Consider the following 22,056-nt stretch of genomic DNA (forward strand, 5'->3'; position numbering starts at 1 on the left):
CTCCAAAATTAGTGTGAAACTAATGGTAAAGAATCCACCCACAATGCAGGAGACCCGGGTTCAATCCCTGGGTTGGAAAGATTTCCTGGAGATGGGAATGACAACCCACTCCAGTATTCTTGTCTGGAGAATCCCATGGACAGAGAAGCCTGGCGGGCTACAGTCCATGGGGCTGCAAAGGGCTGACATGACTGAGCGACTAATATTTTCACATCAAAATAACATGAGCTATTAATCCCATTAAAATTATAGTAATAATTTCCCATGTCTCCCTCCTTGAACAAACTTAGGGCAGGCTCCTCTAGGTGCTCCTCTGGACTAGGCCTCCTCTCCTTGGCCTGCTTGGTTTTGGCGAGAATCCTGCTCAGTTAGTTTAGTGGGAATCTCACACTCTTGATATCCAGTCAAGTTCCTTACCCCCTATCTTTGCGATCTAATCAAGTTTTTCTTCCCCCAACCTGATAACTAGCCAATTTTCCATTCTTTGACACCCCCAGCCCTGACTTTAAGTTGTAAGTCCCCAGTCATGCCTCTTCTGTTGAGAGCTGAGTTCAATCTCTCTCCTTTCTTGCAATAGTTTGACTTCTATTGCAGTGGTCCTGAATAAAGTTTTCCTTGTGGTTTAAAAGTTCTTATTGCATTACACTCTCCATTTGTCCCACCCCCACCGTGTCCTCCCCACTGCCTGTGTCCATTAAGTCTGTTCTCTATGTCCACGTGTCCACTGTTGTCCTGTAAATAGGTTCATCAGTACCGTCTTCCTAGATTCAAGTTGGAAACTGGTGGGAATTTGCTGTATGACTCAGGAAACTCAAACTGGGGCTCTGCCCTCATAGCTCAGTAGATAAAGAATCTGCCTGCAGTGCAGGAGACCCGGGTTTGATCCCTGGGTCGGGAAGATCCCCTGGAGAAGGAAATGGCTACCCACTCCAGTATTCTTGCCTGGAAAATCCCATGGACAGAGGAGGCTGGTGGGCTGCAGTCCATGGGGTCTCAAAGAGTCGGGCATGACTGAGCAACTAACACTTCAACAACTTAGACAAGTGGAAGGGTAGGAAGTGGGAGGGAGGTTAAAGAGGGAGGAAACACATGTATACCTATGGCTGACTCAAGCTGACATATGGCAGGGGCCAACACAATATTGTGAAGCAATTTCCCTCCAATGAAAAATAAATAGGTTTGGAGGGAAAAGTTCTTATCATAAAGGCAACATGTAGCTACATGTGGTGGATGTAAATGAACTTGGTGTGGTGATCACATCATAATATATACAAATATTGAACCATCATATTGCTCACCTGAAACTAATTTGCTGTCATATCATTTATACCTCAACAAAAGGGGTCCCTGGAGGTGGGCATGGCAACCCACTCCAGTATTCTTGCCTGGAGAATCCCACGGACAGAGAAGCCTGGCAGGCTACAATCCATAGGGTCCCAAACAGTCAGACATGGCTGAGCACACATGCACTCCTAAAAGCGTCCAGTAAAATTTCTCTTTGGCATAGTTTACCTTAGAATGGGTGGTGGTTTAGTCGCTAAGTCAAGTATGATTCTTGTGACCCCATGAACTATAGCCCACCAGGCTCCTCTGTCCATGGGATTCTCCAGGCAAGAATACTGGAGTGGGTTGCCACTTCCTTCTCCAAGGGATCCTCCCAACCCAGGGATTGAACCCAAGTCTCCTACATTGCAGACTTGAATGTAACATGGAAATTCTACTTTTTTAATAAGGGATAATTTTCCAAAAGAATACTAAGTTCTTGTGGTTGTTTATTTACAATTTGAGTTTCTAAGTAAACTGGAGTTTGTTTCATCTCAGAACAGTCACTGGTACATCGTAGATGTCTTGTATCTCTCTCTAGCCTTTCTTCTTGCCATTTCACAGGAGAGTCCTCTGGCTGTCCACCGAAACCTGCCCTTACGCTGCTCCATCCCATCAGGTGGTAGCAGGATGCACTTCCCACCACAGGTCATGTCTCTCAGCCTGTCCTGCAGCCCTGAGGGAGCTTATCACTCAGCTCTCCCCAGTGGAGAATGAGGGGAGCTCACTGTCTGAACCCGAAATACAGGGTGCATCACCTTGGTGGCTGCAATGGGAGAGGAGGAGCAGGTCCCTGCATGACCGCGTGGAGCAGAGCAATGCCCCTGGACTGGCAGGAAGATGAAGCCCCCACACGGAGAGGCCTCGCCTTCAAGCCCATGTATCAATACTTTGGGCCATCTTTGTTACTGCAACTCAGTATTAACATTAACAAATACACTCTCCCATTCTAGTCCCACTTCTCCGACTCCTGCCTGCCATCACTGCCTCCTTTTTGACCTCAGTTTGCTGTCCTCTCCTTAGTTTAAGCCCATGGTGACATCACAGTCCTACAGCCTTGAGCTCTCTCGAAGTTCAAGCAGAGGCCTCCTATGGCCCCACCCTTACAACTTCTCTTTTTAGAAGATATTCTAAAACCACTAGTTTACCTCATCAACGACCAAGTGGCCAGCGGATTTCAAGTTCAAGTCACATGTGACTAGGGAAGCAAAAGAGCCATGTTCTTGACCTAGCTTACTGGCCAGACTGTATTCAGATTTGGATTCAAGATCAAACCAGTCAATCCTAAAGGAAATCAACTCTGAGTATTCATTGGAAGGACTGATACTGAAGCTGAAGCTCCAACACTTTGGCCACCTGATGCAAAGAGTTTACTCATTGGAAAAGACCCTGATGCTGGGAAAGATTGAGGGTGGGAGGAGAAGGGGGCTATGGAGGATGAGACGTTTAGATAGCATCACTGCCTCAATGGACATGAATTTGAGCAAACTCCAGGAGAGATAGTGAAGGACAGGGACTGAACAACAACAAACAGTCATGGAGATAGGTCTCCCCTGGAGTCACAAACAAACAGCATTCACAATGAACATATAAACAAAGAAAGCTGAAAAAGAAGCCAGTGTGTTCACTGATGAAAACAAGAAATCCCATTTCTCTCTGACATGCTTGTTCTTTCTCCTGAACACACCTTCATGATACTTAATTGAGTTGTTAACACTATGTTCAAATATTCTGCTCAAGCCAATAGATAATAACCCAACTTGAAAATCCACAGTTTAGATTAAATAACCCATATTTGAGGAATGTCGACAACTTGGTTCCATTTGACAAAAATCTGGGAAGTCTTAGTCATACTCTTATGCACATAATGAAGTAACCAAATATACTTCAACATAGTAAGAAGGAAGCAGATACGCTTTCTCATATATTATGCACTCTGGGCTGTGAACTCAATTGTTCTGAATTCCTGGCCCTGATGTAGCTATAATCCCATATATTGTCTGTGGTTCAATGTCAAGCCTTAGTTCTCCTAGTTGATGTCACCTCAGTGCCAATTATTTTAAACAGAACTAGTTCCTACACAGTGTGGACAGGAACAGCACATGAACTCTACTTTTTGGATGACATTTATTTAAGGAAAACATCTTTGTAAGCAAAACCATTACCTGTTCTTTAATTATGGTTAATTCAGAAACAATATTCCTTACGCTGCTGTCTCGGTCTTTTTTATCTTTTCCAAATGCTGGGTTATGTAAGTTGACCTCTTTCATTGCTAAAAGATTTTGACCACTGCGCTTCCTAACCTAAGATAAATGAGACAGAGAGAGAGAGAATAGTAGAGAGGAAGACAGTGATTACTACAGATTAAAAAGGTCACATTGATTAAGCCAAGTCATCTCAATTAGTTATATAACTTTAAAAATTCAATTTGAATTTACACTAAGCTCAGCTCAAAAAAATTGTTATCAATATCTCCTGGATCAGGTTGTCATTTTTAGCAGGCTTTTACTGGGTAAGTACAGAAACAACGGTGTGAATTTGGAGAAGGTGTCATGCATTAGGACAAGTCATTTTGACTATTTGCATGAGAGATCAATGACACTTTTTGTCTTCAAAGATCAGTGGCCAGTTTCCAGAGCTGAGAGTGAGATATCAGTGTGGCCATCTGTTGGACAAAAACAAATCATTCTACTTTTTATTTCGACCTGCTCACCAACAAGCACTCCAATTCACATGTGTGTGGGTGTGCAGGGAGACATGCAACTTGTTTGGGAACATCAGAAACATTGTTTGAGGGCCAGGTCACCTTGTAAACACAGCCAAAAGCTCCACTGCCGAGATGATCCAAAATCGCATAGTTGCCTATATATTTTGAAGGAGCTTTATTCTGATTAATGCTTTCAACATTTTCAGCAATTTGCTTCAGATCATCCTCCTAACCAAAAAATGAAAAGGAAACAGGTCACTATGATAAACACATCCTAACTGCATGGCAGCCTGCCAAATTAGTTAAAAGTCAAGACTTACCACTAATAAATTCAACTTTGATACTAATTCTTCGTAAGCACTGATATCACGAACATAATGTCCTATATCAATGAAGGTCTCAAACAGGTCGGTGGGGAAAAGTCTACAGAGAAAAATGCACACACATACTTCATGTAGGCGTTGGAAAGTCGGCCTGTTTCTTCCCTTTTGTGCCCTCGTAGGTCAATTACATTAAATATACTGGCCAACAAATGGGGGCAATAATGCTTTCCAACTTATCCCACAAAAATAAACTAGAGACACATGTCTCAGGGGGTAAGGAAAGTAACTGGAAAGGGAAGTTTCAGAGATCTGCTGCACAACCCTAGCTTACAGTTAGGAGCACTAGACTGCACAGTTAACAATGTAAGAGGGTACATCTATGCTATGTGCTTTTTGCCACAATAAAACAAATAGATATGATACAGCTTTTACAGAAATTTTATCTGTAAGGCATTTGGGGGTATGGTATCAAATATAGTAGGAATGGATGCTTACCGGATGTCTACTGAGCACAGAGCACTTTCACAAATGCCGTTTGAGTCAGTCCTCATATTAACCCGAGGAGGGAAATGGTAACCTAACTTTTGAATGTTTTATGAAAACAAAGCTAAAATACAGATGAATAAAAATGAAGATATTTATGCATCATTTCCAAGCTAGTGGTTTCAAGGGTTTCGGTTTATTAAAATCTTCTAAGTCCACCAATATGGATGATTTGTTGTTGTTGTTGTTTAGCCGCTGAGTCCTGTCTGATTCTTTGCAACCCCATGGACTGCAGCATAGCAGGCTCTGCTGTCCTCCACTATCTTCCAGAGTTTGCTTAAATTCATGTCCATTGAGTCGGTGATGCTATCAAAATATCTCCTCTGCTGCCCCCTTCTCCTTTTTCTTTCCATCTTTCCCAGCATCAGAGTCTTTTCCAGTGAGTCACCTCTTTGCACTGGTGGTCAAAGTATTGGAGCTTCAGCTTCAGCATCAATCTTTCAATGAATATTCAGGGTTGATTTCCTTTAAGATCGGCTGGTATGATCTCCTTGCAGTCCAAGGGACTCTCAAGAGTCGACTCCAGCATCACAATTTGAAACCATCAATTCTTCAGCACTCAGCCTTCTTTAATGATCCAACTCTCACATCCACAACTACTGGAAAAATCATAGCCTTGACTAGATGGGCCTTTGTTAGCAAAGTAATATCTCTGCTTTTTAACATGCTATCTAGGTCTGTCATAACTTTCCTTCCAAGGAGAAAGCATCTTTTAATTTTGTGCCTGCAGTCACCATCCGCAGTGATTTTGGAGTCCAAGATAATAAAATCAGCCACTGCTTCCACTTTTTCCCCATCAATTTGCTATGAAGTGATATGACCAGACACCATAATCTTAGATTTTTAAATGTTGGGTTTTAAGTCTGCTTTTTCACTCTCCTCTTTTACTTTCATCAAGAAGCTCTTTAGTTCTTCACTTTCTGCCATTAGAGAGATATCTTCTGCATATCTGAACTTGCTGATATTTCTCTCAGCAATCTTGATTCCAGCTTGTGATTCATCCAGCCCAGTGTTTCTCATGATGTACTCTGTATATAAGTTAAATAAGCAGGGTGACAATATACAGCCCTGATATACTCCTTTCTCAGTTTTGAACCAGTCCATTGTTCCATATTCAGTTCTAACTGTTGCTTCTTGACCTGCATACAGGCTTCTCAGGTGACAGATAAGATGGTCTGGTATTCCCATCTCTTTAACAGTTTTCCACACTTTTCTGTGATTCACAGAGTCAAAGCTTTTAATGTAGTCAATGAGGTAGAAGTAGATGTTTTACTGGGACTCCCTTGCTTTTTCCATGATCCAATGAATGCTGGCAAATTGATCTCTAGTTCCTCTGCCTCTTCAAAACCCAGTTTGTATATGTGGAAGCTCTCAGTTCACATACTGCTAAAGCCTAGCTTGAAGGATTTTGAGAATAACCTTCCTAGCATGTGAAATGAGTATAACTGTCTGGTAATGTGAACACTTTTTGGCATTGCTGTTCTTTGGGATTAGAATGAAAACCGACCTTTTCCACTCCTGTGGCCACTGTTGAGTTTTCCAAATTTGCTGATATATTGAGTGCAATAGTTTAACAGCATCATCTGCTGGGCTTTGAAATAGCTCAGCTGGAATTCTATCACCTACACTAGCTTTGTTCATAGTAATGCTTCCTAAGGCCCACTTGACTTTACATCCCAGGATATCTTGCTCTAGGTGAGTGACCATGCCATCATGGTTAAGATCTTTCTTGTATAATTCATCTGTGTACTCTTGCCACCTCCTCTTAATCTCTTCTGATTCTGTTAGGTCCTTACTGTTCCTGTCCTTTATTATGCCCATCTGTGCATGAAATGTTCCCTTGATATCTCTCATTTTCTTGAAGAGATCTCTGGTCTTACCCATTCTATTGTTTTCATCTATTTCTTCGCATTGTTCTTTAAGAATCCCTTCTTATCTCTCCTTGCTACTCTCTGGAACTTTGCATTCAGCTGGGTATATCTTTCTCTTTCTCCCTTACCTTTCACACCTCTTCTTTCCTTGGCTATTTGTGAAGCCTCCTCAGACAGTCACTTTGCCTTCTTGCACTTCTTTTTCTTTGGGATGCTTTTGGTCACCACCTCCTGTACAATTTTACAAACCTCCATCCACAGTTTTTCAGGTACTCTGTCTACCAGATCTAGTCCCTTGAATCTATTCATCACCTCCACTGTGTAATAATAAGGGATTCGATTTAGGTCATACCTGAATGACCTTGTAGTTTTCCCTACTTTCTTCAAGTTAAGGCTGAATTTTACAATATGGATTCATGATCTGAGTCACAGTCAGCTCCAGGTCTTTTTCTTTTTTCCAGGTCTTGTTTTTACTGACTGATAGAGATAGAGCTTCTCTATCTTGTGCTGCAGAGAATATAATCTGTTTTTGGTACTGACCATCTGGTGATTTACAGCACTGAAATAAAAGGTTATAATGAATAAATATATATAATATAATAATAATAATGAATAATGGTGACCACAGTCATGAAATTAAAAGATGCTTGCTCCTTGGAAGGAAAGCTATGGCAAACCTAGTCAACATAATAAAAAGCAGAGACATCACTTTGCCAACAAAGGTCTATATAATCAAAGCTATGGTTTTTCCAGTAGTCATGCAAGGATGTGAGAGTTGGACCATAAGGAATGCTGAGCACTGAAGAATTGATGCTTTTGAATTGTGGCACTGGAGAAAACTCTTGAGAGTCCCTTGGACACCAAGGACATCAAACCAGTCAATCTTAAAGGAAATAAACCTTGAATATTTATTAGTGCTAAAGCTGAAGCTCCAATACTTTGATCACTTGATGTGAAGATACAGCTCACTGGAAAAGACCCTGATACTAGGAAAGACTGAGGGCAGGAAGAGAAGGCAGTGACAGAGGATGAGAAGTTTGGGTGGCATCATCGACACAATGGTGGGAGGGAGGGAACACAGCTCCACCCATCAATAGATTTTTGGACTAAAGATCTACTGAGCATGGCCCCACCCATCAGAACAAGACCCAGTTTCCCCCACAGTCAGTCTCTCCCATCAGGAAGTTTCCATAAGCCTCTTATCCTTATCCTTCAGAGGGCAGACAGAATGAAAACCACAATCACAGCAAACTAATCAAACTGATCACATGGAGCACAGCCTTGTCTAACTCAATGAAACTATGAGCCACGCCAGGTAGGGTCACCCAAGACGGATGGGTCATGGTGGAGAGGTCTGACAAAATGTGGGCCACTGGAGAAGGGAATGGCAAACCACTTCAGTATTCTTGCCTTGAGAACCCCATGAACAGTATGAAAAGGCAAAAAGATAGGGAACTGAAAAATGAACTCCCCAGATAGGTAGGTACCCAATAAGCTACTGGAGAAGAGTGGAGAAATAACTCCAGAAAGAATGAAGAGACGGAGCCAAAGCAGAAACAACACCCAGCTGTGGATGTGACTGGTGATGGAAGCAAGGTCTGACACTGTAAAGAACAAGACTGCACAGGGACCTGGAATGTTAGGTCCATGAATCAAGGTAAACTGGAAGTGGTCAGACAGGAGATGCCAACAGTGAACACTGACATCTTAGGAATCAGTGAGCTAAAATGGACTGGAATGGGCAAATTTAACTCAAATGACCATTATATCTACTACTGTGGCTAAGAATCCCTTAGAAGAAATGGAGTAGCCCTCATAGTCAACAAGAGAGTCTGAAATGCAGTACTTGGATGTAATCTCAAAAACAACAGAATGATCTCTGTTCATTTCCAAGGCAAACCAATCAATATCACAGTAACCCAAGTCTATGACCCAGTCAGTAATGCTGAAGAAGTTGAAGTTGAATGGATCTATGAAGACCTACAAGACCTTCTAGAACTAACAGCCAAAAAGGATGTCCTTTTCATCATAGGGGACTGGAATGCAAATGTAGGAAGTCAAGAGATACCTGGAGTAACAGGCAAGTTTGGCCTTGGAATAAAAAATGAAGCAGGGCAAAGTCTAACAGAGTTTTGCCAAGAGAATGCACTGGTCATATCAAACACCCTTTTCTAACAACACAAGACAAGACTCTACACATGGACATCACCAAATGGTCAATACCAAAATCAGATTGATTATATTCTTTGTAGCCAAAGGTGGAGAAGCTCTATACAGTCAGCAAAAACAAGACCGGAAGCTGACTGTGGCTCAGATCATGAACTCCTTATTGCCAAATTCAGACTTAAATTGAAGAAAATAGGGAAAAGCACTAGACCATTCAGGTATGACCTTAATCAAATCCTTTACAATTATACAGTAGAAGTGAAAAATAGATTCAAGGGATTAGATCTGACAGAGTACCTGAAGAATTATTGACAGCAGTTCATGACATTGTACAGGAGGTAGTGATCAAGACCATCTCCAAGAGAAAGAAATGCAAAAAGGCACAATGGTTGTCTGAGGAGGCCTTACATATAGCTGAGAAAAGAAGAAAAGCTAAAGGCAAAGGAGAAAAGGAAAGATATAAGCATCTGAATGCAGAGTTCCAAAGAATAGCAAGGAGAGATAAGAAAGGCTTCCTCAGTGATCAATGCAAAGAAATAGAGGAAAACAATAGAATGAGGAAGACTAGAGATCTCTTCAAGAAAATCAGAGATATCAAGGGAATATTTCATGCAAATGTGGGCACAATAAAGGTCAGAAATGGTATGGACCTAACAGAAGCAGAAGATATTAAGAAGAGGTGGCAAAAATACACAGAAGAACTATATAAAAAATATCTTCATGACCCAGATAACCATGATGGTGTGATCACTCACCCAGAGTCACACATCCTGGAATGTGAAGTCAAGTGGGCCTTAGGAAGCATCACTATGAATAAAGTTAGTGGAGGTGATGGAATTCCAGCTGAGATATTTCAAATCCTAAAAGATGATGCTGTGAAAGTGCTGTACTCAATTACATCAGCAAATCTGGAAAACTCAGCAGTGGCCACAGGACTGGAAAAGGTCAGTTTTCATTCCAATCCCAAAGAAAGGCAATGCCAAAGAATGTTCAAATATCACACAATTGCACGCATCTCACATGCTAGCAAAGTAAAGCTCAAAATTCTCCAAGCCAGGCTTCAACAGTACATGAACTGTGAAATTCCAGATGTTCAAGCTGGTTTTAGAAAAGGCAGAGGAACCAGAGATCAAATTGCCAACACCCGTTGGATCATCAAAAAGCAAGAGAGTTTGCAGAAAAAAACATCTGCTTTATGGACTATGCCAAAGCTTTCGACTGTGTGGATAACAATAAGCTGTGGAAAATTCTTAAAGAGATAGGAATACCAGACCATCTTACCCGCCTCCTGAGAAATCTGTGTGCAGGTCAAGAAGCAACAGTTAGAACTGGACATGGAACAACAGACTGGTTCCAAGTTGGGAAAGGAGTACGTCAAGGCTGTATACTGTCACCCTGCTTATTTAACTTTTCTGTAGAGTACATCATGCAAAATGCCAGCTGGATGAAACACAAGCTGGAATCAAGACTGCCAGGAGAAATATCAATAGCCTCAGATATGCAAATGACACCACCCTTATAACAGAAAGTGAAGAACTAAAGAGCCTCTTGATGAAAGTGAAAGAGGAGAGTGGAAAAAGTTGGCTTCAAACAACATTCAGAAAACTAAGATTATGGCATCCAGTCCTATCACTTCATGGCAAATAGATGGGGAAACAATGGAAACAGTGAGAGACTTTATGTGGGGGGGCTCTAAAATCACTGCAGATGGTGACTGCAGCCATGAAATCAAAAAACACTTGCTCCTTGGAAGAAAAGCTATGACCAACCTAGACAGCATATTAAAAAGCAGGGACATTACTTTGCCAACAAGGTCCATCTAGTCAAAGCTATGGTTTTTCCAGTAGTCATGTATGGATGTGAGCACTGGACTATAAGGAAAGCTGAGCACCAAAGAATTGATGCTTTTGAACTGTGGTGTTGGAGAAGACTCTTGAGAGTCCCTTGGACTGAAAGGAGATCAAATCAGTCTATCCTAAAGGAAATCAGTCCTGAATATTCATTGGAAAGACTGATGAAGCTGATACTTTGGCCACGTGATGCAACAAACTGACTCATTGGAAAAGACCCTGATGCGGAGAAGGATTGAAGGCAGGAGGAGAAGGGGACGACAGAGGATGAGATGCTTAGATGGCATCACTGTCTCAATGGATATGAGTCTGAGTAAGCTTTGGGAGTTGGTGATGGACAGGGAGGCCTGATGTGCTAGAGTCCATGGGGTCACAAACAGTTGGATACAACTGAGCAACTAAACTGAAACTGACACAATGGACATGGGTTTGTGCGAACTCCAGGAGATAGTGGAGGACTGGGAAGCCTGGTGTGCTGTAGTTCATGGGGTCACCTAGAGTCAGACATGACTTACTGACTGAACAACAACAATGAGTAACTAATATTTCCTTTTCCCCCTAAATGTTAAGTGTCATATAGAAATAAAGTAAAAACACAAAATGTCCCATTCTGAACAAATGATGTTCAATTAACTCATGGTTTTATTTCCATTCTAGTTTATCAATGAAATTCTAATAAGAACCTGGGCCTTTGATTTGGCTAACCTGCCATCTCTATGATGCACAGACCACACCTGTGAGAAACCACTGTCTGCTTCCTGAGGTGGTGGCTTTTCTGTCATGCTCGCCACACAGCCTTCTGATCCAGGAACACCCAGCTTCCTACCCTACAAATGAATTCCTATCCTATGAAGAGCATCCAGATAAGTATTTTCTTCTCTACTGATTAAAAGGCAGTGATTAGGACTTCCCTGGTGGTCCAAGGCCTGAGAGTCCACCTACCAATGTGGAGCACTCAGCTTCAATCCCTGGTCAGGATGGATCCAACATACTATGGGGCAACGAAGCCCGTGGGCCCCAACTATTGAACCCAAGCTCTAGAGCCTGTACTCTGCAACAAGAAAGCAGTCCCTGCTCCGCTCAACTAGAGAAAGTCTGTGCTCAGCAACAAAGACCCAGCACAGCCAAAATGTTTTTAAAAAGGAAATGACTAGATCAACTTCGGACATTTCTGAAGGGGCAAAATCAAGCACATGACTTTATTTCATCATTTTAAAAGTTCACATCTTAAAAAAGAGAAAAAGTAAACACTGCAGCAGTCACAGGTAATGAAAAGAGCTGTACTGATTTGATTCACGCGCTTCCTCGTCACTCTGCGAATGTTCGGTGTTAAGATATCACTTAGCACTGCTTTGCTGTATCTGTGCATTTTAAGAAATCCGAGGACACGTGGTTTGCATTTTGACTCTTTCTTCTCTTACTGTTTGCATATAAAGCAGGCCTGTGAAAACAGTTGAATCTAAAGATCACGGGTCACCCAAATTTCTCTAAGCTCATACCTTTTAAAGAGTGGTCTGTTTCTTTCCATACTGAAGAGAAACCTCAAGGCTCTGAATGCATAACACTGGAAAATAGAAGGATATGTGATTCTCAAATGGTAGCTCAAGAAGGTAAAGCATTTTCAGGGTAGAATGACCATGACGTGGACACTAACGTGGCTCTACAGTGAGGATGGCTGGTGCCTGTGGGAGCCACAGCTCGTATCTGAGAACAGGTGACATCAACACCGGAGCCAGTTCCCCTGTTTAAAAAGCATTTGCATTGCAGCAGGCTAGCAGTCTGGGCCTTGTTTGATTCAGTGCCTGTCATTAGTTCCCTTCTAGAATGTACAAAAGGGGCACAGAAACAAGAAGTAGAACTCCTGTGCCAAGAACACCAAATGTCACAAGATTTCCAGGAGTTCAAGGTTAATTTTGTTTCTAGCCTGCTACATATGCGTCAACATTTATATCATTTTTGTGAGAAAATAAACCCTAGAAATGATGACATATAAAAATCTCCACAGGCACGGTGGACTCCAGCTTGACAAACTGGTTTCTTGAGTAAAGTCTAAGGCAGTCCCCAGACAGAACCATCTACAGTCACTCCTGAGAACACTCAGAAGAGGCCTGTGAGGGTTCACCAGAGAAAAACACACACTGGAAATTCTGCAGTGCTGAGCAAAGAGGGCAAGAGAGCCCCCGACTGCCACTGTACCTGAACCCGAGGCCACCACAAGGGTGACTAGCGTCTGCTGAGATCAAGTCTGGAATCATTTCATAAAATCAGTGATCTAAGTACAGAAGGGTCGCAAAGAAAATGGCCTGGAAAAGTCAGGCAGATACAAGGCGACACAAAGGAGCCTGATGAGAAAGCAGTGGCGGCTGTGAGAAGTGGGGAACCTGTGTGAGTCTCGGGAGAATTTGCATACAAATTCTTTAAAGCCCTCTGCTGACCTAACAGGCTGCACGTCCAGTAAAGGGTGGACTTGTCCTGTTCTGGCGCAAGGTCAGGCCTCTGTGCTGCCTGAGAGAAAGTCAGCCCCACGCCTGTGTGTTCTCAGCGGTGGCTCTGTCTGCCAGCCCACAGACACCACAATTTCTCTGCAGGGTCTGACGATCATTCTGGGTGGGAGCTCTTAAGTCAGCTTGAAGGCAGATGGTACTTTTTACTTCCTTTTCTAATGACTTGAAAAAAACGATGAGCTTCAACAGCTGCAAAGGCTTCCTCTGAATCCGATTTTATTATTTCAGTGTCTCGGGGAACACTTGCCCCCTGGTGTCCATGAAAGACCCTGCAGAATGTGACCCCTTCCTACCCACCAGGCCCCTTCTCCCAAGGCACTGCCCCTCGTCCTCCACCCCCACACCTGCCCTAAGCACGCTCGGAGCTGCCAGGCCTTCCTGCCATGTCCATGCTCCTCTGTGTGCCCAGCCGCTCTGGGGCAGGAGTCATGGGTGTCCACTCCACCCTTCACTCTCCCGACCAGCACCTTCTCATCTACTGAGATCCATTTTACAAGTTTGCCTTTGTAGAGGAGAAAGGCTAGTGACCGTGGGCAGTGCTTAAATACAGCACATAATTTCCACCACCCCTCCTTTTTTTTTACTGATATATAAGCAATATTTTTAAAAACATAGAACTTATGGATAAGCAAAGAAATATCTAAATAAAATCACCTATCTCCCTATGGAGAAACTACTATTAAATCTTTTACACTGTTTTAACAGCATTTCTTTCCATGCCAGCCTCTCTCACCAGGTATTTTTCCCTCACAGTCAGTACAGGGGACCAGTGCTAACCTACAAGTTCTAAAAATCACACCTTATATTATCAAAATTTCCCCAGATTCCAGTAACTTGATATTAAAGAATAATAGATATGTTTATTACCTGTAATAGATTAGTTTTTGCTGCATTCTTTTGTTTGTTTGGTAAAATTAATTTTGCTATTGTATATATACCATTTTCCTGGAAAAATAAAGATGCCATGTTATCAGTGAGCAAGAAGAAAAGAACAACTTTAAAACATTAAAGAAGAAACGTTAGTATAATTTTGGAACCATAAGTAAATATTACAGGACAATACTAAAGATGTTAATGTAATGTGTTTAAACATCAAAGGGTATAACCAGATCTTAAAATTTCAACTGTCATTAAAGATGATAACAAAGTACATCAATTAAAAGTGCTTTAAATACTTTAAAATCAAAGAGTAGGAGCCAAAAAGGGAGCAGAGTTAAGGGATCCAAATATCTCTATATTTTGTATTTTAAATATAAAATTATAAAATATAATTATATAAAGCTATAATTTATAAAAATTATATAAAATATTTCTCCCTTTATTGTTTTGTTAATTAGACAATACATGGAGATAAATTAGCATAGAAAAAAAAGAGAAAATTAAGAGAAAATAGATTTTAAAAAATGAATGCTATTTGTAGAAACAATTAACATCTTTCTAGACTTATTCTCAACGGACATGAGTTTGAGTAAACTCCCAGGAGTTGGTGATGGACAGGGAGGCCTGGCGTGCTAATTCACGGGGTCGCAAAGAGTTGGACATGACTGAGCGACTGAACTGAACTGAACTGAGACTTATTCTAATACAAATACACACATGGAGGAATGAACAAAATGTATTGCCTTATTGGTACTTTTTTATTATCTATTAAACACATAATTTACTAAATTCTCTACGTTCAGAGTTTTACCTGCCTTACTGCATTCAGTCTTTTATAAAATAATTTATTTTTAACTGGAGGATAACTGCTTTATAATATTGTTGTAAATATTGCATTGTTGGTTTCTGCCATACATCACCATGAATCAGCCATAGGTATACACATGTCCCCTCTCTCTTGAATCTCCCTCCCCCCTCCCACCCCACCCCACCCCTCTAGGTTGTCACAGAGGTTGTCTGCGCTCCCTGCATGACACAGCAAACCCCCAGTGGCTACCTATTTCACATTTGGTGTGTGTGTGTTTCCGTGCTACTCTTTCAATGTGCCCCTCCCTCTCCTTCCCCCACTGGGTCCACAAGTCTGTTCTCTGGGTCTGCGTCTCCACTGCTGCCTGCAGATAGGTTCATCAGTACCATCTTTCTAGATTCCATACATATGTGTTAATATACAATATTTGCTTCTCTCTTTTTGACTTACTAGCTATTATGTGAATTAGTCTTACAGTTTCCTTGTTTTATACATGACAAAGTCAATGCTTAGGCTGAATACTTTTCCAAAGGCCGAGACAGCAAGTTAACAGCCACGGACTGAGCTTCCCCCTGCCTTACCAGCCACCCTGACCTGCTGGGCTCCTCAGGAACGCTCATCACTGCTGACCTACCCTTACTAACATTATCAATTTATATATTTTCAAGTTGCTGTATTGACCCCCCAAAAAAAAGTTTCCTCTGTAAAATCCAACAAGCAGGAAGTAAGTTTTATGGGTGGTATACAAATGTGTGTATTTATACACACACACACATATGTATGACTCCATATGTAGTAAGTTGGTTACTGAATTATGCTTTGTGTGTTTTCTGAAATTAGTCTCTCAGCAATAAATATTTTGTTTGCTGTGTTTCATCCATATGACCCCACCATCCCACTACCGGGCATAGACCCTAAATAACTTGATGTCCTCTTAAAGTTAGTTATCCTTAGCTCATGGAATCCTGTGTGCCCCAAATTAAAACAGTTCAGGATAGCTTTTTTAAAAAGTATAAAGAGAATGAAATAAACTGCATATAATATAAGAAATAAACACCATCAGTCAACTACATGGCAGTTCTCTTAAAGCTAAGTGAGTTAACAGGGGAAGAACAGGAATCTAAAATGGAATCTTACACATCAGATAAGAGATTACAATACTTGAAGACCGGGCTGTCGGGACCACAGAGGCCACATCCTGGCACACAAGGGCCGCCTGCAGCGGCCCCCCGCCCCCCACACACACACCCCCACAACCCCCCACCCCCACCCCGCACTGTGCGTGGTACCGACGCCCCGCCCCTCCACTGTGCATGCTCCCGGCGCCCCGCCCCCCACTGTGCGTCCGGGCGGCACCCCGCCCCTCACCTGCACCACCTGGTGGGCGTTGGTGTCGTCCAGCACCAGCTCCGTGAGGGCCGCACAGCAGGCTGCAACGAAAACCACCAAACACCAAATCTTTCGTGCCCACGGCTACACTGGCATGGTTACATCCGCACTCAGAGAACTTCACTGGCAGAGTCACTCCTCAAAAAACACTAACTTTCTGGGCCTTCCCTGGTGGACCAGTGACCAAGACTCCACATTCCCATTGCAGAGGGCCCGGGTCTCAGCGCTGGCCAGGGAGCTACATCCCACATGCTGCAACTAAAAACCCCACATGCCGCAATGAAGATCAAAGACCCCGTGTGCTGCAGCAAAGACCTCGTGCACCCAAATAAAGAAATACTTTTTTTGAAGAGTTGGTTTTAAAACAAATACTGGTTTTCCCTATGGCACACCTCTGGGGAAAGGCAGCTGAGCTGTGCTGGCTGGCGCCTGCATTCTCCGTGTAACCCAAGTGCGCACACACCCCACGCACAGCCTTCATCCGCCCCGAGCCCAACAAGGCCCTCATGGAGCAGGTGTGCAGTGTACGTCCACGATGGGTGGACAAATAGTGTGCACTTTAAATACACTATACAAAGTAACCTTTACAATCTGAGCATGAACTGTTTTGGAGGGCTGATAGACTAGAACACAGAACTTGTAAGGAGAAGGGGCCAGGAGTCCAACCCCTAGCTGTGCACCTGTCCAGAACACGGCAAGGAAAGTTCGGGGTGTCATTAATCTGCAATCCAACACTGGTACCAAGAAGTTTCAAGCATCCACATGAATTTAACTTCATAGCGTTTATAGTTATAAATTGGGCCTAATTAATATTATCCTTATAATCTTAGAATAATATAAAGTTAAACAGTATCAAATAATAAAACATAATGATGTGATATAAATACCTGCTTGAACAGAGAAAGTATTTTCTTGTATTTCCCGAGGGCTTAAATCTTCTGACAAATGAAGCTGCTGGATTCGGCCAGCCGCATTGGCACTAGACAGGCTTCCAATGGAGGATCGATCAGAAACAAAATTTCTGTCTCTGAAAAAGAAGTCAATGCACAGACCGATTTACCAATGGCAGTTCATGGTCAGTGCTTTCTGGTTTCCATTTGAGAAATCTTGCCTCTCCCAGATCATAAAGTTTTCTCCTATGTTATCTTTATTTTTGACCTTCCAAACTACCCAGACATGATTTCTGTGTACAGTGTGATGTAGGAGTCATCTCTCTCTGTTTCATTCAGCCGCCTCTGTTTTGAACTCTTTTCCTCTGCCATTTACTTGAATACATCTCGGTCTTCATCATTCTGGGTTTTATCTTTTTCCATTAAATTTTAGTCTTCTTTTATCTTAGGGAAGTTCTCTTTTATTAGATCATTGAGGCTTTGCAAAATTTCCCTTGCCTTAGGGGTGTCAATTACCCACATGCTCTGTGGCAGTACACTTCCTTTTCCAGGTGCGCTGGTTCCCTCATCCGCTTCCCTTGTGCTGTGTGTAATGTCATCAGGCATGCCCTTCCCTTCACTGACTCCACATTCTTCCTGGTACTGGGTTTGGGCATGTTGTTCAGTTCTCATCTTTCCCAGCTCCACAGTCATCCTGCTCTCCTCTGTGCTGTTCTATCATCTCACCTTCAATTTCATTTTATAAACTTCACGGTCTGTTCAGTCTTTGACAAAATAAAGCATTTGATTCTCTGTTTACTTGGTGTAACATCTTCCACAACAGATTATTTATCTGTCTTTATCTGCTTTGTTGCCTTTTGTTTTACATGATTGCCCTGAGTTGTTTTTTGTTTGTTTTTGTATTTGGTTGTCATGACCGCAGCTGTACCTAGATTTCTATATGCCCAAATGCAGCATGGATGGAGTCCCCTGGGCTCCCTCCTGCATCACCAGGCCCTCTGCCCTTCCTTTGGGGAGCACAGGGAAGAGCATGCAGCCAGGTCTAGGGGTAATCACCATCAGTGACTTCAGTTATGATCAAACTTGGATGCCAGGGCTCACTCTGCCTGATCCAGAGCAGGGAGCCTTTTAGCTACTGCCTCTGAGTTTGGGACTGCAGGTGAATGGGCATGACTAGACCTCCTGGATGCCACCCTGACAACACAGCCTGTTCATACTCCAGCCAGTAGACAACCTGGCAGCCTTGTACCAGCTCCAGGCAGCCAAGCTCTGAAAGGATACTGTTTACCCAGCTGGGGTCATAATTCTCCCAGAGCACTGAGCAATGTTTAACATAGAATAAGTGTTGACATATATCATCTTTCCAGGGAAGAGATTTCTAACATTGTACCACAGAAGTGGACTGGGAAAATTACTTTTTTTAGATGTAAAAGAACTCTTTTCTATCAAGAATAGTTATGGCTTGAACAAAATAGGAAAACTAGTGCCTTATATTAAACTCAGCTCTGTGTAGGCATTGTCCTTGAAATATTGCTTATTATATAATTTAATTTTATCATCAAGAAAATAACTGCTCTCCAAGAGGGCTCCCTACACCCACTGTAATAACTATCATGGAACAAAAATTATCACCACCACCACCACCAACATCATCATCCTACAAACTCAAGTGGGAAAAAACATCTGCAATCAGAGTTATTTTGACTATTAGGCTAACCCATTATGCCACAATACTAATGAAAGATTTATAATTTAAACTTTAAAGTATTTGAGATTTTTGTGTGATATTCGAAAACAAGAAGGTTGTCAACAGTCTACACGTCTTTTCCTTCGTTTTGGCAAGGACGGAAATTGTTAAGAAAGCTACTGCTCAGATCTCTAGTCTGTTCTTACACTTTGGAAAGTTTACTCACAAAATGGAAGTAATGACACACAACTCCACAATATCAAGTTACAAGGCACAATAAGCACAAAGTCTGAATGAAGTTGATGTGATAGCATGTTATATTAAAATTGATGTTACTCTTTTATTAGAATGAGCTTTATTTACATACTACAGATAAGTGTGATCTTTTCTTAGGCAGATATAATCCTTTTAACCTTTAATTCAGCATCTAGAGGGACTGAATTATGCTTTACAATAATTTTAGGTAATGGAACCCTCCCCACTGATGGTACCAATAGATGTTGTTATTCAATACTTCAGTATATGTGATACACATAATATCTACTATCTGTTGTTACTGTTATAATTTTTGCAACATACTTCAAGAGAATTTCAGTTTGCAACTCTTTCAACAAACCATTTCTTCCCCAGATTGATGGCTCTGAACATCACTGAATTCTATTTTTAAAAGAGAGACAGCAAGGTGTTCACACAGCTCAGAGCACTGCCATGGAGATTAGAGAGAAGAGACGAGCAACTGGACCAGGGTCAGTAACATGGAATCATTTGATGGACAGTATTTTCTCCTGTTTCAGCTAAGGGTTATACACCTGCTCCAGTCATGCAGGCTTTGCCTTCTTTTTATAGATGAGTGACATATATGCACACAGACATTTTAGTAAAACAGTAGTAACTAGTCTATTTGTTGGGATTATAATATGCATATACTGATTCAAGAAGGGTAGCCAGACAAATGTTTTCTGTGGGTTTCTATTCAGCCCACATTTGCAGAGTGAAGGCCTTCTTTACCCCTGGCACCAGCCTGGAGGCTGGTGATGCAAAGATAAACATGTCAGGGCTCCCCCCAACCCCACCCCACCAAGAAGCCGAAAAGACAAATGCTCGACATTAACGAAGAGCCTGTTTACAACAAGTAAAAATGACTCTGCAGAACAGGAATCACCAAAGAGCAGGGGAGCTAGCCGAGCATGTGCCCACCCTGCCTTGAAGCGGCTGAGACCCCAGCTTTCATCAACCAGGGTGACACAGGTGGAAGTCCACCCTGACTCACCCTCGTAAAATATGAAGAAGTTGCTTGATGCCACCCCAAATGCGGATTTCCACGCTGGTCTCTGGGTCCTCGCAAATTTGCACCAGAATCCAGACGACACTCCATAGCAGCTTCAGGTGGTCTGAGTGCAGCAGGCTGAGCAGGACAGGGACCCCCTCGTAGAGCTTCACCTGCTCTCTCACCTGGCGCTCGGCACAGAGCAGGCGCAGCAGCTCGGCTGTCAGCCTGCGACGGGGTGGGGGGGGGGGGGTCGGGGGTGCGGGGAGGAGTTGGGGGGGCAGGGAGGAGGTAGGGGGTTGCACTCAGCTCAGGCAACCAGCCTGGCTTGGTTCACACTGAGCTGCTCACTCGCACAGACTGTGGCGCTAAGACACTCCACATCCCGGTCTGCACACATTTCTGCAAGGGCTGGACCACAGCTAAGTATTTGTAGCTCTGTAGGCCTTACAGTCTCTGTCACGACTACCCAGTCACACTCACACGTGCAAGGGCAGCCACAGGCAACACACAAAAACCAACAGGCACAGCTGTGTGCCGATAAACCTTTATTTACAAAGGCAGGCAGGGGGCCAAATTTCACCTGCAGGTCGTGGTTTTGTAACCACGTTCTAAGTCACATCTTCACGGTATCCCCATTGGTCTGGCTAAAAACCTACTAATCAGCAAACAGGCATCAAGTACATACAATGGGACCTGCACTATGCTCAAGACCAAAGAAATATAAAAGCTCTATCTTAGTCTTCAGAAACGTATTATGTGATTGTAAAAACGAGACATTAGGGACTTCCCTCATGGTCCAGTGGTTAAGAATCCACCCTCCAATGCGGAGGGCATGGGTTCAATCCCTAGTCAGGAAACTAAGGTCCCACATGCTCAGGGCACCTAAGCCTGCATGCCACAACTAAGACCTAATGCAGCCAAATAAATCTTTTTTTAAAAAATGAGACATTAATATATGATGGCAAAAAAAACACTATGATCCAGGGAAATTAAATGTAAAGCGCTCAGTGAACATCTGCAAAATAAAAGATAATGATGGATAAGACATAAGGTTCAACTAAGCTCTGAAACATTATGAGGACAGACATTTCAGAGAAGCATCCTATCCCCCAGGCTCACAATCTGAACACTCCTGGGATGGTGTCATTTATTCTTAAAGCCTCAGACCCTCTCTCTGCCCTACATGGAGAGTTCATGCAAGCATCACTCTCCACCTCTGGAGTTTCCAGTGAGCCACTTAGGTGCTCCACAGGCACTCACCCAACTGTCTCTAGCCTCAAAGTCCTTATCCTCCTCCCCAGACCAGCCCTTCCTCTCATGTTCCTGATCTGGACCCAGGACACCATCGCCTTTTCAATTTCCAAGCCAAAGATTGGGAATCGTCCAAGACACTTCCTCTTCAACCTATCCCTGCAGTGGGGAACCTTCAGTGCCCCTGTTTCTGAGGCAAGCGCTGGGGCTAATTCTTCTGTGAGTCCTGCAGTAGCTATCCCCACTGTCCCTCCATCCTAGTGATGCTCAACTACGCTCAAGATACAAGCACCTCATTCATCCAGCTCTCCAACATTCCCATTCTTATCTGGACTCACAATTCCTCTGTGTGTGTGCTAAGTCCCTTCAGTTGTGTCCAATGCTTTGCAACCTTATGGATTGTAGCCCACCAGGCTTCACTGTCCATGGGATTCTCCATGAATACTGGAGGCAAGCATACTGGAGTGGGTTACCATGCCTTCCTCCAGGGGGGATCTTCCTAACCCAAGGATCGAACCTGCATGTCTTATGTCTCCTGCATTGGCAGACGGGTTATTTACCACTAGTGCCACCTGGGAAGCCCCCACAATTCCTT

At 42.8% G+C, this 22,056-nt stretch overlaps 1 protein-coding gene across 1 annotated transcript in view; it reads right to left on the reverse strand.

Moving 5' to 3' along the window:
• NEK10 (NIMA related kinase 10) overlaps positions 1-22,056 on the reverse strand; it is a 250,358-nt gene that overhangs the window by 148,191 nt on the left and 80,111 nt on the right. The window contains exons 12-19 of the mRNA XM_070456150.1: positions 20,211-20,435; positions 17,251-17,390; positions 16,343-16,404; positions 14,155-14,232; positions 12,283-12,347; positions 4,351-4,453; positions 4,130-4,258; positions 3,489-3,626 (exon numbers count right to left, since the gene is read on the reverse strand). Coding sequence (XP_070312251.1) covers positions 3,489-3,626; positions 4,130-4,258; positions 4,351-4,453; positions 12,283-12,347; positions 14,155-14,232; positions 16,343-16,404; positions 17,251-17,390; positions 20,211-20,435 — 940 coding nt within the window. The remainder of the gene's footprint in view (positions 1-3,488; positions 3,627-4,129; positions 4,259-4,350; positions 4,454-12,282; positions 12,348-14,154; positions 14,233-16,342; positions 16,405-17,250; positions 17,391-20,210; positions 20,436-22,056) is intronic.

The sequence above is a fragment of the Odocoileus virginianus genome, chromosome 26 (assembly GCF_023699985.2).
Source record: "Odocoileus virginianus isolate 20LAN1187 ecotype Illinois chromosome 26, Ovbor_1.2, whole genome shotgun sequence".
Taxonomy (NCBI): domain Eukaryota; kingdom Metazoa; phylum Chordata; class Mammalia; order Artiodactyla; family Cervidae; genus Odocoileus; species Odocoileus virginianus.